Source organism: Oreochromis niloticus, linkage group LG3, assembly GCF_001858045.2.
Source record: "Oreochromis niloticus isolate F11D_XX linkage group LG3, O_niloticus_UMD_NMBU, whole genome shotgun sequence".
NCBI classification, from domain to species: Eukaryota; Metazoa; Chordata; class Actinopteri; order Cichliformes; family Cichlidae; genus Oreochromis; species Oreochromis niloticus.
The window spans coordinates 80,410,172-80,426,927 of NC_031967.2; the positions used below are offsets into that span (position 1 = coordinate 80,410,172).

Below are 16,756 nucleotides of genomic sequence, written 5' to 3' on the forward strand. Positions count from 1 at the left end.
TAACATACCATAATAGACCCATTTCTGTAATATACTTACACATCTATATTATTGCTAATATATATTGTAATATATCTATATCGCGGCTAAAGCACTTCTGGATGGATGCAAACTGCATTTCGTTGCCCTGTACCTGTGACATGTGCAATGACAATAAAGTTGAATTCTATTCTATTCTATTCTAACTTGAGCTCTCCTCTGTCTGCAGCAAACACGCAGGCAGCAGCTTCTCCCCCCTCACTCACATGCATAAGAGCTATGCTCAGTGGCCTAATGCCTGAGCTCGGATCATACCAAACTTAATTTAAAACTGTGCGCAATGTGCTTCAAATATTGTGTGTAGTTTGTGTTTTATACCGTTGTCAGTCAAGCATCTAACTATGAAACAAATTACATTCCAAAAGACCTGGGGCTTCTGAAAAAAATGACCCGGGCTTAAGCCCAGTAAGCCACCCACCCCACCTACCCCGCCCTCCGCTCCGCCAATGGTTTGCACAAAACCACACTTTTATCAAAGCTTCTGTTGTCTTTTGAAATTAAATTTGCCTCCAGTCAGTCCTAATGAGTCCTACCTTCTAATCTTCTGATTCTTCTATTTTTGTAGCTGTGTGCATTAGTTTAATCAGTATACCAGGAAATCATGCATTGACAAAAGTTCCCATTTGCTTGGAATGCAAAGTGCAAATTAATTAGTTTTTTAATGTATTATTTTTTTCAATTAATGCGTTAAATTCATCCATTCTTATTATAACTTCAATATATCTGAGACAACGTGAAGACTGAGGTTAGATGAAATTCTCATGAGCTGCTTTGGTAGTGAAATAGAGACTAGTGTGGATTTTACCATTTGATGTCCTCACCAAGAAAAAAAGCAATGGGAAGTTTTTTGTTTGCATTTCTTATTGATTTGGGTGAGTAATAACCAGTGTTGGGCAAGCTACTTTGAAAAAGTAATTAATTTTAGTTACTAGCTACTTTTTTTTTAAAAAAGTAACTGAGTTAGCAACTGAGTTACATAATTCTAAAAGTAATTAATTACTTGAAAAGTAACTATTGTGTTAAAAAAAACAAAACGTTTAACCCTCTGGGGTCCAGGATATAATTGGCCATCTTTAACTACTTTTGGTTTTCCCTCCACATCTCACTTTTAAAAACAATTTACTTTGCCTTGTGAGGTTGTGTCTTTTCAGCACAACCTCACGTGTCTGAATTCACAGTTATGTTTTCATTTTGACATTTTACTGTATTAACACAATTGATCTAAAATCAGACAAAAACCATAAAATCAGAGTAGAAAAAGTTATACTTTTTTACTGTAACAACCACACACGTTTAATGAATGAATCATATTTCATAACTTTAAATGCAAATATAAATTGTCAATTTTAAAATCCTATGCACAAGTTTTGCAAACAACAAATTTATTTGCACCTTTTACCCTTTTTTAAAATAACCATTTCAAACTATTTACAGAACAATCAGCTGTTCTGCATTCAATAAGATGCCACACAAATTATTTGTGCCACTCCAAAAAAAAAAATAATAATGTGTCCACTATAAAGGAGAACATCACAGCCTGATACCTGCAGGTCTGACAGCAGCAGGTGTATCACTCCTCCTGTTTCTACCTGGAGACAGCAGTCGCCACACTAACTACACAAGAAAACTACACACTCCAAACACACTAAACGTCACAAATCTCTCACATCTCAAAACTCGCTCTCTTTTTCTTCTCTCTCTCGCCATCACTCCTAAAACTTCCCCTGTTTGTGTTTTTTTGGGGTTTTTTGCTCATAAGCAGAGAGTGCTTGCTAGCGCTGTCTTTAGACAGTAAACGTGACAATGAGTTTCCACTCATTATCAACTGGTCTGTTCTGGAGTTTCCACACCAGACCAGTACAGGCTAGTCTCTTTGATTAAGAATCAGCACAAGTCTAAAATTTACACTAATTTTCTTACACAAATAACATTATATAGATTAAAAAAATGACTATTTTTACATAATTTGCTGAATCAAATATAAATATACTCATCTGTAGACCTTTGTATCACATTTACCATTAAAAGGCTTCATTCACAACTTATAATATTGGTGAGCTGGGAGATCTCACTCCCCCGACAGGGAAGAAAAAGACAGTTAATGCAGCAAATACATTGAATTTATTCAATTCAGTTCAGACTTGAAATCTATTTAGGAACATCTTTCCATCACTGTGCTGTTATTGAATACCCCACTCACAAGATCTACAGAAAAGATGTAGTGCAGTTGCTGTGTTGTGCTAAATTTAGGTGTACCTTGGAAACTCCCAAATCTCTCCTCAAAAACTGTTGTTATCTTCTCTGTGAAGACCTTCCTTCCTGTCCTGGTTCCAAAAATGACTAAAACAACTAGAGCATTAGTGACATTGCAAATGTCATGCTTTGGGTGGAAAAAGATAGAAAAACAACATGTGGATCCTAAATAATGATAGCTTCAATCTTTAAAGGACTGAAGAGGAAGACGTTTACAACGAATCATTTACAACATCAACTGAGTGAATCCATGAATCCTAAAACGTATTTCCGAGTGAAAGAGACGGACATATACAGACTGAACCATCTGTTCAACAGTCAGAGCTTTTCTGTAACAGGAGGGCACTCTTTACAGTCAAATCAGCACAGGGACACTGATGAACCAGGAAAAAAATAAAACCCAGGATAAAGAGTTTCAGTGAATGTGGTGTTGAAGGTGTGGAGGTGGATCAGAGTGTCAGAGGAGACTCTGTAGAAGGACAGAGTGCCAGCAGGACAGTCCACATACACTGCTACTCTATTAGAGACACAGGATGAAGAGGAGGAGGAGGATGTTTCTCTGTTATTGTGCCTGGCAGAACAAGGACCACCATCAGAACAGAGCAGACTCCAGGAATGATCATTCCGTCCAAACAAACAGTCAACACTGCTTCCTTTCCTTCTGATTCTTCTGTAACTCACTGATATATAAACCCCTCCTCTCCACTCGACCTCCCAGTAACAGCGACCAGTCAGACCATTTCTACACAGCAGTTGTTCATAAACATCAAATCTGTCTGGATGATCAGGATATGACTGAATGTCCTTCACATGTGTGACCTTGTTGTTGTCATCAGACAGTTTGATGTTTGTGTGTACTGTGTTTGTGTCGATTGTGAGTTGACAGGAATCTGATGGAGAGAACAAAAACAATCCAGCTGCAGTTATCGATCCATCATCTGTTCATTGATTAACACTTTGATGATGACTCCTGACATTAGAGATTTGAATGAGTGATGTGACTGTTTTAACCATCTTCAACGTCTGCTGCTTTGTTTTCATGAATCCCATTAAAAACACACTTACACTTCCTCAGACCTGGTGTCAACCATCGGACTCCAGCAGGCTCCACCCTGAAAGGAGGAGGGGGGTCAGAGCAGCACAGTCTCTTTCAGCATGCACAAATGGACATTACATGGCTGGTATACACATACTGTTAGACACTGATAACAGACCAACATTTTCACAAATAAACTTCAATCCATATGAGGATCAAATGATTGATGATGATTTGGAGTGATCCTGGATCTGTCAGTACACCACTGTTTTAAATGATATATGACTGATTTAAACTGTGACCTTCATTATCTGTCTTATGTAGATATATAGATTATATAGAAGTATAGTCTCCTTGGACCCATCTGGAATCTGGTGGGCAGATTGTGCTGTGTTTCCATCTTTAGATGCCAGCTAACACAGCTTCAGTAACCCTATAAACATTGCTGCTGTTTAGTTTTCTTACTTCATTTATGTCAGAAGTGACAGAGCTGTACTTTTCATTTTTTTTTAGAATCAAACACGAAGTAAGTTAAGGACATAGGAAATGTTTCCAGCTCTTCCTCCCCTATCAGACATTCTTTCCATACCTGAGAGTGTCCAGTCTCCAGCGTGGATCCTTCAGTCCAGCCGAAAACAGCTCCATTCCTGAGCCTCCTGGATGATTGTAGCTCAGGTCCAGCTCTCTCAGATGGGAGGGGTTAGAACTCAGTGATGAGGCCAGAGAAGTACAGCCTTCATCTGTGATCAGACAGCCTGACAGCCTACATATATGTGACATAAGACATTTATAAATAAGTCAGATATGAATGAAGTAAGCAATATTTTATTATTATTATTATTATAATTATTATAACTGATATATTAAAACAAAACAAAGCAAAAAAAACTAAAGAAGATGCATTCTGAGAGGACAATCGTGCAACAGGACAACAAAATGTCAGTTTGCAGTGCAGTATAAACAAAAATAAAAAGTGAAGCGTTATGTAAACACCAAAAAAATGGCATAATAAATATATTATGCCAGTGGACCGGTATAATAAATATACCGGTCCACCGTGTCCATTTCACGATTTGCCTCTCCAAAACATGAAATGAAAGATGAATTACAATGATATAATTGATTTAATATTTGTTGTAAAAGTCTGGATACTGACCTGAGAGATTCCAGTGTACAGTTTGGACTCTTTAGTCCAAAAGACAGAAGGTTAACTCCTGAGTCACGCAGGTTGTTGTTACTTAGGTCGAGCTTTCTCAGTGAGCTGAAAACTGAGGACAGCGCTTCACAGCTTCTCTCTGAAAGGTTACAGCCAGACAATCTGAGAAACAATGAAATTTAGGATGAAATGAAACAAATTTAAGTGTTCAGCCCATGCAAGAAAGATGAATACTTTAATATGTGAGTATTGTTGCTTGATACAGTTCAAAATAATCCTTAATCCTACTGGGGTTGCTTGGTGTTGAAAGCTGAATAATTCTAGAGAGTGTACACTGGTAAGGCAAAATAATTCTACAACAAGAACAGTGATTATGAAATTTTTCAACTGGGAAAAACTGAAGTGAAGAGAACATTGGATAAGTCTGAATGGTTTTGATTTTTTTTAAATCATATTTAAAAGGTTGATGATTATCTTAAGGTGGGCAATTGTGGTACTTTGAGTATGATCAAAATAAAATATTTTGAAATAGTCAAACTTTCTGCAGCTATGAAATAAGTACAATAACGTTTTTTTAAAACAAAGAATTAAAAGAAAATAACAGTGCACATATTTACTCACAGAGCTTCGTTGGAGGCTTTGACCACTGGCAACAGCCTCAGAAGAGCCTCCTCTGAAGCAGAGTATTTCTTCAGGTCAAACACATCCAGATGTTTTTCTGATGACAGTAAGATGAAGACCAGAGCTGACCACTGAGCAGGAGACAGTTTATCTGTGGAGAGACTTCCTGATCTCAGGGACTGTTGGATCTCCTCCACTAGAGAACGATCATTCAGTTCATTCAGACAGTGGAACAGATTGATGCTTTTCTCTGCAGACAGATTCTCATTAAGCTTCTCCTTGATGTACTGCACTGTTTCCTTATTGGTCTGTGAGCTACTTCCTGTCTGTGTCAGCAGGCCTCGTAGGAGAGTCTGATTGGTCTGCAGTGAAAGACCCAGGAGAAAGCGGAGGAACAGGTCCAGGTGTCCATTTGAACTCTGTAAGGCCTTGTTCACAGCACTCCGGTAGAAGTCTTTCTCTGCAAATTCTTTGGTCTCAGGCTTCTGGGAGGTTGTTTTTTGTTCTTCCAGGAGATTAATTCCAGAGTTGATGAAGGTCAGATGGACATGAAGGGCAGCCAGAAACTCCTGAACACTCAGATGGATGAAGCAGAACACCTTGTCCTGGTACAGTCCTCTCTCCTCTTTAAAGATCTGTGTGAACACTCCTGAGTACACTGAGGCTGCTCTGATATCGATGCCACACTCTGTCAGGTCTGGTTCATAGAAGATCAGGTTTCCTTTCTGCAGCTGATCAAAAGCCAGTTTTCCCAGTGACTCAATCATCTTCCTGCTCTCTGGACTCCAGTGTGGATCTGTCTCAGCTCCTCCATCATACTTGACCTTCTTCACTTTGGCCTGAACCACCAGGAAGTGGATGTACATCTCAGTCAGGGTCTTGGGCAGCTGTCCTCCCTCTCTGGTTTTAAAAACATCCTCCAGAACTGTGGCAGTGATCCAGCAGAAGACTGGGATGTGGCACATGATGTGGAGGCTTCGTGATGTCTTGATATGAGAGATGATCCCGCTGGCCTGCTCCTCATCTCTTAATTTCTTCCTGAAGTACTCCTCCTTCTGTGGGTCAGTGAACCCTCTAATTTCTGTCACCATGTCAATACATACAGGGGGGATCTGATTGGCTGCTGCAGGTCGTGTGGTTATCCAGAGGTGAGCAGAGGGAAGCAGTTTCCCCCTGATGAGGTTTATCAGCAGCACATCCACTGAGGTGGACTTTCTAGGGTCAGTTAGGATTGTAGTTTTGTGGAAGTCCAGAGGAAGTCGACACTCATCCAGACCATCAAAGATGAACACAACCTGGAAGTCTTCAAAGCTGCAGATTCCTGCTTCTTTGGTTTCAGTAAAGAAGTGATGAACAAGTTCCACCAAGCTGAACTTTTCCTTTTTCAGAACATTCAGCTCTCTGAAAGTGAATGGAAATATGAACTGGATGTCCTGGTTGGCTTTGTCTTCAGCCCAGTCCAGTGTGTATTTCTGTGTTAAGACTGTTTTCCCAATGCCAGCCACTCCCTTTGTCAGCACTGTTCTGATTGGTTTATCTCTTCCAGGTGAAGCTTTAAAGATGTCTTCTTGTCTGATTGTTGTTTCTGGTCTGTCTGGTTTCCTGGATGCCGTTTCAATCTGTCTGACCTCATGTTCATCATTGACATCTGCAGTCCCTCCCTCTGTGATGTAGAGCTCTGTGTAGATCTGATTCAGAAGGGCTGGGTTTCCTGCTTTAGCGATCCCCTCAAACACACACTGGAACTTGTTCTTCAGGTTGGACTTAAGTTTATGCTGACTCCAACACAAGCCCCTAATAGAAGTTCCTAAACGTAAAACAAACCAACAAAAACAAAACAAAAAAGTCAGTGACTGAATCAGTTCATCCATTTCTTGAAACATTAGTATAATGTTTCCCAACCTTTTGGAGCCACAGCACATAATTCATTTTAGAAAAATTGCACAGCAGATCACCAAAAAAAGTATCACAAAAAGCATGTTTATATTTTTTTCTCACAAGGCATAGTGAAATTGGTTCTGTCTGTCCCAGGTACATCTTATTTATCTTACTTATGACGGCTAGTCATGCTAGAGCATTCATCTGTGTTGGAATTTACTCCAAGACCCAGGCCAGATTTCTTTTCAAACATGTATCTATTGCTATTACGTGCTACATTCTTTTACCCACAGCATGACAATGTAATTTCATCTTCATCCTCTTTGTTTTTACTGGAAGTTGGAAACACATTTAATTGGATCAAGAAGTTTTACTGCCCTCTAGTGGAAGCGAATGTAAATGTTCTGCCGTAACTGACGCTGGTTGCTTAGAGTATCAATCAGATAATCTTTCATTGCACACCTGATCATTTCTAACAGCACACCTATGTGTCACAGCACAGTTGTTGGAACATGCTGCATTAGAAATTGTCCAATTTATCAAGGCGGCCTAAGCGTTGGCCTCAAGAGAAACAAGCCAGCAACAGGAACAGGCTACGGGCTCGTGCACACCGTACACCCATGCCTAGCATCCTGCTAGCCAATGTTCAGTCCATCAAGAACAAGCTTGATGACCACATGACCAGATTTAAGCTCCAGAGACTAAGGACTACAACCTTCTCTGCTTCACAGACACATGACTGAACCCAGCGATACAGGACCACGCCGAATAGCACGGGGTTGTTTTCGGTTCATCATCTGGACAGAAAATGGAGTCGGGGAAGAAAAGAGGTGGTGGAGTGTGTTTGAACAACAGATGATGCGACAGCGCCAATATTTCCCCACTCACACGCTCTTACTCGCCCAATCTGGAACTTGATTATTAAATTGCCTGCACTATTTATATTCCACCTCACACGGACTCGGACATTGCCTTATGTGAGCTACATGAGATTCTCACACAATAACAAAAAAATCACCAGGATGCCGTGCTCATTATTATAGGAGATTTTAACAGTGTAAATGTCAAACCTACATTTCATAACTTTCATCAGCACTTCACCTGCCCCACCAGGGGCACTAGGACATTAGACCACTGCTACACTCTGTTCAAGGACTGCTGTATGCCTGTTTACAAACAAAGACTAAAGCAGCAAGCATCAATCAGGAGCAATTTCACATGCTGGCGCACAAATCAGTGACCATGCTGCAGGATGCACTGGAGAACGCAGACTGGGACTGTTTTGGTGCAGCTCTGATGACATCAACATGTTTACGGAAGCGGTTGTGGGATTTATTGGGAAACCACAGGTTGAAACAGTGGAAAGAACTATCATCCAAACATTTCATTCCATCTTACTCCGCGCTGGAGGTCATCAGTGTTGTGTTTTAAGCCCCCTGCTGTACTCACTGTGCACTTATGACTGTGTAGCCACATCAAATACCAAATCCATTGTCAAGTTTGCTGACGACACTGCTGTTGTGGGCCTGATCTTTCACAACATCAGGAAGGCCTACCTGGAGATTAGGAACCTTGAGAACTGGTGCCAGGAGAAGAACCTCGTCCTAAATGTCTGTAGGACTAAGTCACTGATCGTGGACTTGACTACAAAGCAGGTAAGAAATTATGAGCCACATCATCATCAGTGTCCACTCTCTCTATCATCAATAGAGAGAGTGGACAGATTCTGGTATCTAGGTGTCCACATCGCTCAGAACCTGCCATGGCCATGTCACAGTAACAGCCTGGTAAGAAAGCCCACCAGCATCTCTTTTTCCTCAGAAGACTTGGAAACTTCCATCTGGCACTGAGGGTGCTTAAGAACTTCTACTCCTGCACCATGAGAGCATCAACACGGGAAACATCTGCACCTGGTTTGGGAGCAGCACCAAGCAAGACAGAAGAAATCTGCAAAGAGTGGTTCAATTGGCCGAACACATCATTCGATCCTGACCTGTTGTCCAACTAAACCAAGCGGAGCCAGACCAAAGCCACAAAGATTATGACGGACCTCTCTGATCCCAATAATGGACTCTTCTCACTGTTGAGTTCTGAGAAGTGCTTCCACTCCGTTACAGCCAAAACAGAGAGGATGAGGAGGAGCTTCTTCCTCACACTCTCACAGATCACATCACATCACCACACGCACTCTGTTTATTTGCACACCTCTTAGAATTTCTTTCGTAAATTGTTATTTGCACTTTCTTTAGTGTAAATTTCTAAGTTAATATCTGTAGATTTTGTATTAATCAGTAAATCTTACTCTCAATACTTACTTTCATTTAATGGTCAGACATTGCACAGCAATAATCATTTCACCACATGTACTGTGTATGGTTGTGTGTGTGACAAATAAAATTTGAATTTGAATCTTTTGAAAAATAATTTCAAAAGTGTGGGCTGGTGCTAGTGGGCCACCAAGAGAATACAGGGGGCTGTTCTAATAAATGTTTTTTGGATATACATATGGGATTTTCCAGTTTTTGAGTGTCTTGCAGTTATCTTGACTTTGGAAAAGGCTGCTATGGAAATATTCTCTTACTGCTCTGTAGATGGTCTGCCAGCTTCTCCTGCTTCATGCTTCTTAAGAAGTGTAGCGTGATCTTCATAAATGCCTCTCTGGTGCTCTTCCTCTGCACTTCATCCTCACCTTCCAACAGTTCCGTACAACCCCCTTGACATTCCAAGTATTCTGAGTCACATGAGCTTAGAGCTTTCTGGATCCTCTCCAGTTCGTTCCTCACGAAAGTGATGATGTTGTTCTGCAGGAGCTTAAACAGAATATCATATGAATGAGAAAGAGTCGTTGGCTGCTGAAAGCCAAGAGAGGAACACAGCGAGACCACACAGGGATGGGGATCGATCGAGAGATCTCTGTGTGTGTGTGTGTGATATATATATATATATATATATATATATAATTCTCTCTCTATATTCTCTATATATATATATGTGTGTGTATGTGTATATGATTCTCTCTCTCTCTCTCGATAGATAGATACATGCATACCCAGCTGCCAAAATGTATCATTTGCTTTAAATCTTGCAGAACTGGGCTTCCAGTTTACCTCGCTTTACTTTGCTACACCTGATTTCTAGTACTACACAAAACTAAATACCAAAGGTATAGAGCTTTGTTGTACATACCATAAATATAGGGTCAAGATCTACTTGATGCTGCTGGCAGGCCTGCCCACTGGGAATCTCTGGGCTCTCCTCGTTAACTCTGGAGGAATAAGGAAGAATAAGAATAATATAATGAGGCATTATAACAACAAGACATCAATTTTTGTTATTATTAATGAAATCAATCAGAACTCAGTCACACTGAACATTAAATGCATCAAGAACCAACAGGAAATTTAATTATAATCGAACTCTCATGAAAAAGGAGGCAACTGAAAAAGGCAGCTATATTGCTGTAGAAAACCCAAAACAATACAAACACAAAAATAAAATAAAACTTAAAATGGAAACTATGAACTAAGAATCAGAGCAGCAATGGAAACGAGTATCATGGGTGACACAGCAACAAGTGACAAGCAGAGGAAGCATATTGACAGAGAAAGAAGACAGAGAAGAGAGGACTTTGATACACAAAGGATAACGAGGATGGGAAAAAGGAGGGAACACAGCTGGAACTAATGAAACACACTGAACACAGAATAAGAGACTAAGGGAATAAGTGTCCTCTTTTTCGGAAATCCAAATATGATCACTCTATTTAAATGTCCCTAAATGTGGCCTACTCTGGCCTCTGGAAGACAATTGACCATGGTTGCTAGTGACCTCCAATTGGAGTAACCGGGTGTCATTACTGCCAACGTGAATTATGATTTTACTGAATTTACGTTTATGCCTTAGCCAGCAGTTTTAAATTTTCCTCAGTGTCACCTGCTATGGCCCCTGGAAGACAATTGACTATGGTTGCCAGTGTCTCTAGCTTCACATATGGGGGTGGCTGTAGCTCAGGTGGCAGAGCAGGTCAGCCACTAATCAGAAGGTCGGTGGTTTGATCCCAGGCTGCTCCAGGCTGCATGCCAAATATCCTTGGGAAAGATACTAACCCCATGTTTGCCTACTGGTGATGGTCAGAGGGCCCCGTGGCGCCAGTGTCCGGCAGCCTCGCCTCTGTCAGTGCGCCCCAGGGGAGCTGTGGCTACATTGTAGCTTGCCATTGCCAGTGTGTGAATAGGTGTGTGAATGGGTGAATGACTGAATGTAGTGTAAAGCGCTTTGGGGTCCTTAGGGACTGAGTAAAGTGCTATACAAATGCAGGCCATTTACCATTTACATGTCTCAGAACAGAATCGCCAATTAACAAAGTTTGATCCCCAGCTGGTGTGTTGCCAAGTGGGGAAAAGTGGTTAGATACATGAACACAGGTGGTGTACCTGGGGCTTCTGTTTCAGACTATGCTAGCAGGGAATACCCTACCTTCAGCGACCTGCTACAGGGGCCTGGCTAGCTGTGTATATCTTGTATATGGGTTTTATTATGACTTTTAGTTTTTAGTGTTGTTTTATTTGCATGGTTTTATTCTGTTTCTATTGCATGGCTTTTAGTGTTTTATGTGACATTGTTTTTATCCACTGTGGACTGGCTGCACATGGGACAAATTAGCTGATAGGGACCACCTGCTGAGGCATGGGTGTGTCCAGAGGTGGCCTATCAGCTGCGTAAAGACTTTTAAAAAGCAGGCTAGCTGAGCACTGAAGGACGGAGGCCCCAGACTGGAAGAGGAACGCTAAATGGCCAGCGTGACATGGCGCCCCAGTTCGGACAGTGAGAAGGGCGACAGTGGGAGATGGTGCCTGTTATCGACCGCGGGCAGAGGTGTACCTCTGCCGGCATATGTGAGTAACACTTTCCCCACTGTCATATGCTGGGTGCAGCTGTGCTAGGAAAGAGTTGCCATGGCTATAAGCCAGGGTCTCTTCCGGAACGAGTTTTCTGGCCCCTATTTGTGTATTTGCAGGGTGCTGACGCGAGGGGATCCATGGTGGCATCGCGTGGAGGATTCCAGTGCGAAATGGATGCTGGGCTGGGATGAGGGCGGCCCAGTGAGAGGACAAGAGGGGCATAGGAGGCTCCTCCTCATTGGCCTAAGACAGGGCTGGCATGGACCCAACTCGTGCAAAGGAATTTCTGGCCCTCTGGTGGACCCACAATGCATCGATGGTTGTGGGACATGACATCAGGGGATTTGAGTAAATGTAGAAAATTGTATTTTTACTAGTTTAAGCATTGGGCTTGTTTATTCTGGGGGAGGGGGGTTAGCTGTCAATAACATTTTTATCGTGTAGGTTTTAAGGATGGTTTTTATTGGTGTTTTTTGCACTAGTGAAACTGTTTCTGATCAGACCTGCTTCATCTCTGTGCCCGTGGTATCTGATTCGCTTGCTCCCCCTTGTAGTGTCCCCGTTAGTTACACATGCAAAGCCTCCAGAGCTGCAAATAGGCTAAATTTATTACAAGCATTATTACTGCTAAAGGAGGCCGAGGTGGAACTAAACATCCAAAACAATGAGCAGGAAAGTGTAAGGGGGACAGTTGAAGAGGCCATGCTTTTAGCAAGTCAGCTACGAGATAAGCTAAGCTAGCGAAACCCTAAAGACACTTTGGATACGTAAGGGATACACAATGAAATAAGAAGTTCTCTAAACGTTGTTAATACAATTTTTATTCAGATAAGCTACATTAAAAACACCACTGTGCTGGAACAGGAAGTTATACTCTACTGCAGAGAGAGTAAATACCAAGTGAGAGCACCACCCCAATTTCACGATGATTTGATTATTTTTAACTGATTGTGCTGTTTGCTTTGCCCTTGCTAAATTAATTTATAAAGTATCCTCTCTGAAATTCAGTTTAATTTATCAATGTTGTGCTTAGTTGTTGCTTAACCTGTTGTGATAATATCCCAAGGATCAGAGGCTCAGGGACGTCTCTACAGAGGTAACTAGACTCTGTACAGTTTCATAATCCAGTCAGTTGTTTTACTTATTTATTGTACATGAAGTTAAAGAGCTCCCGTTACTAACAGCTCACCTCTCTGCAGCAGACTCTGGCTGGGCTTTAAAATCAACGTAGTGATCTTTAGAGTCGCTGCTCTTTAAGGACACAGAGCTGGGTGGAGGTCCAGGTGGGTTCCTGTGAATAATGATGGAGCAGTGATGTGAGTGCTGAGCTGTGACATGGAGAAGAGTCATGGACAGTTAGAGATGGTCATCTCACCTCTGAGCTTTGGTCTGGCTCTCATGTTCCCCACACAGAGTGGATTTAGAGGGAGGGACTCCCTCCTCTCTGTCCTCACACTGATCCATGCTGCTCAATTCACATCAGCTCACACACACACTTTCTACCTTCACCTGCAGAGGAAACACAAATCATTCATGTGTACATCAACAAATCATGAAGCACACAAAATGACACACACTGATTATTCCTGTTGAATGTGCAGAGAACAACACACACCCAATTTAATGCTAATGAGAAAAATAAGAAGTGACTTTTTGTCTACGTAAGTTCAGGAATAATGTGTGCAGCAATTTTCACAATAAGAAGACTTTGTTTTTATTTTGGTAGAGTCTTTTTGGTCTTGGCTTCTGACCTATAACCTGCCCCTTATCATACGAGCTGCCCAATTTCTCAATATTTTAAAAATGTTTAAAATCTGCTCATTCTCACTGGTGTTCAGCTCTAGTTTAACATAAAATCATTACTTTTATTGTGCAAACACTCTCATTTACTTCTATTTTTGTTTGATGATGTTTAATTTTGTAAAGTTAGGTTGATGATTTTATTACCTACTTGAGTGTATATTTATTTTCAATTATTGATAGCTAATTAAGCGGAAACAAATTCAAAAAGAGAAAAGCAACACGTTCTCTCTTTTGTTATTGGATGGCTCCGTTTGGGAAATATTGCAGTTTAAACTAGAAAAACTGCCTGCAGCATAGTTTCAGTTTGCAGCACACCTGATCTTTTTCAAACATCAACAGTAATATTTAACAGAGCTATATGAAGACTAACACATCAGTTTATTTCATTTACACATTAATTCAGATCATACATCAGATTTACGTTATATGAAGTGAAAAGAAATGCCTCACTTCCTGTTGCACTACTAAAGACAAACTGTTAAAGGAGCACACAAAGCAAACTTACAGTTTCTACAAACACACACACGAACAACAAGCTCCACTCCACACCTGGACACTAAACACGGACACACAGGTGAGCTGCTTCCTGGAAGGAGGCGGGACTTCACGTGAAGCAGGACAGGTGGGAGGAGGAGGAAGCGGATACATTTCTAATCATGTATGTAAGATTTAAATTTGTCTCATTTCACTGTTCTTCTCTCTAAGTAGCTTCATTTTATTAATATAATGAAATGACTTTATGTCTTTCTCCAAATTCATAATTATGAGTAACGTTCTTTGAAAAATACATCAGTGTTATAATTAACTTAGCTTGGTACTGGTAAAAGAACATACTTTTTACGGCTGTCTTTTAAAGTGATACAAACTAAAAACCCTAAATGGAAGGACTTTCCATGTCAGCATTATTTCCCTCCTCTGTTTTCCATCATATTTGTAAGAAACAAAACTGCTTTTTATGATGTTTGGTGTTTTCAGCCAAGGAAATAATTTTCATTGAAGTTTAAACTAGAAATACTGGTATGGCATAGTTTCAGTTTGCAACACAGCTGGTCTTTGTGAAGCACCAACAGTAACAACATGTTATTTAACAGACCTGTATGAACACTAAAACACATTAGTATATCTGATGTATATATTAAATTAGATCATACATCAGATTTGGGGTTTTGATAATCGATTTATCGATTAAAATCGATTCTGGCTTGGATAATGTGATATTGATCCATTAGAATCCTGATTTTTTTTTATATTAATTTATTTTGCCCGAAAGGCCAGAATCAAAGGTGAAACCTCACAAAATTTCTACAACCACCAAACAGGTAAAACAGTAAATGAGAGCAGGTACACAGATTCTGCACAAGGACGTAAACACGAAGCGCGGACTCGCGGATCAGAATCAGTGAGATGTGGCTTTCCCACCCGACGGCACGGACACAGTTGGGACTGAAAGCCGACAGCTCACTGATTCTGATGTTTTGCCGTGCTTTGTGTTTATGCTGTTTTCCCGCTGATTCTAAAGCTGTTAGTTTTATCTCTCTCCAAACAATATTGACCGAACCAGCAGCAAAAGAAGATCCAAACTACGCTTCACACAAAATTACAATTCATAGTTTTACATGTGAATTATATAATGTTAAATTACTATTAAACAAATGACTGACTAAAGTATTTTAGGCTTTAGTTTACTTCAGCCATATTCCATATAAATCAGGTATCATGCAATAATGAAAATAGCTTCAAATACAGCCATGACAATTAAAGAATATGACTTTAACGACTTAACAATATTACTTCAGTTATAGTACACCAACATCTCTTATATACATGAGCACTAAGGAAACACTGGATGACCTGGTGGTTTTTGTCCATAAAACTACTCCATAAAACTAACATTGCTGATGAGCCACTCATCAGTAATGTTTGCAGGGTGAGTGTATTTTTTTTTTTTTAATGTGCAAACTGCACTACAAGCTGGAATATTTGCAAAATCATGACTACCTCATGATATACTGTCTCAAAAATTAACCCTATGAATATGTCAGTACCATTAGGATGCAATTATTGTGTCACCAACATTTTAATGTTAGACATATAATTTTAACAGCCTCTGTAAACTAATATCCTGGCTTGCTCGAGGCTGCAGTTTTCTCTGACAGTTTCAATCAAAATTAGAAATGTTACTCTGAGACTGAGAGAACTAATAGTGCTGCATGTTGTGCAGTTATTTTCCAAAACACGTTATTCCTGGCTACATACAGTTTTAGACTGATGTGGGCCAAAGCCTAGCATAGCCTGTAACGTTATTGTGACAGACACATTTTATGAGTGAACTTGGCTTTAAGTGACGTACAGGCTTCTTTTAAACGCTTTCTTATATCCAGGTTCTTCATTTTTGCTGGCATCCTCCTCTCCTCCTCGCAGCGCAGACTTGCCGCTGCTAAAACTAAACAGAGCTCCCTGAAAGGCACAGCCAGTCACCCTCTTACTTTTGCTGTTTTGCTTCTACCACGATAAAAATCACACTTCATGCACAGCGCTCTCTCTCTCTCTCTCTCTCTCTCTCTCTCTCTCTCTCTGTATACTTCAAGAACAGTTTCCCACCTAAAAATCTGTTTTCTGCATTATTCGCTTGCTTGTTACGCACAAGTCTACCGTTGTTTACAGTGCTGTCGGCCGCTGTTTTTTTCCCTTTTACTTCTGAAAAGAAAACCTAATTTCTGCCGTTCAATAGGCTACTGAACAAATTTAAACTCTTTAAAATTATGCAAAATGCAAAACGCTTAGCCGTGTCTTTAATAAAATTGCTGTAACTTAAGAGGTAATGTTCATATGTTGATTAATGGTTTTCTTTCATTTTTGATGTACTGCAGAATATTTTTATAAAATCCCAGGCCAAGAAAATTGCCTTCATGTTTTTCTGTGTTTTATCTTCAGCTACTTTGACACAAAGGCATCTGCTGTGATGCTTACACCTTTGATAAAGTATTGCGAGTGTCAGCTTTCTTTTTATAGATACAAAAATATGTAAATGTACTGATCTCAATTATAATATTTGTGACTCTCTGAGGC

The 16,756-nt window shown here is 40.4% G+C and overlaps 1 protein-coding gene across 1 annotated transcript; it reads right to left on the reverse strand.

Annotated features, from left to right (window-relative positions):
* Positions 1–2,141: 2,141 nt before the first annotated feature.
* On the reverse strand, positions 2,142–13,857 carry LOC109201200 (NLR family CARD domain-containing protein 3). Its single transcript, XM_019356769.2, has 9 exons — positions 13,260–13,857; positions 13,074–13,175; positions 10,170–10,248; positions 9,565–9,793; positions 5,106–6,912; positions 4,485–4,646; positions 3,918–4,091; positions 3,358–3,404; positions 2,142–3,182 (listed from the first exon to the last, which is right to left on the reverse strand). Exons 1-9 carry the CDS (start codon positions 13,346–13,348, stop codon positions 2,653–2,655), a joined length of 3,219 nt encoding a protein of 1,072 aa, XP_019212314.2. The 5' UTR covers positions 13,349–13,857; the 3' UTR covers positions 2,142–2,652.
* Positions 13,858–16,756: the final 2,899 nt, after the last annotated feature.

Excerpts from the sequence above, each read along its gene's own strand:
- LOC109201200 (XM_019356769.2), bottom strand. The coding sequence starts at position 13,348 with ATGGATCAGTGTGAGGACAGAGAGGAGGGAGTCCCTCCCTCTAAATCC. Across the intron at positions 6,913-9,564 it reads GGCAGACCATCTACAGAGCA|GAACTTCTATTAGGGGCTTG; the intron begins GTAAGAGAATAT and ends TTTTACGTTTAG. Across the intron at positions 3,405-3,917 it reads TGGAGACTGGACACTCTCAG|GGTGGAGCCTGCTGGAGTCC; the intron begins GTATGGAAAGAA and ends TCCTCCTTTCAG.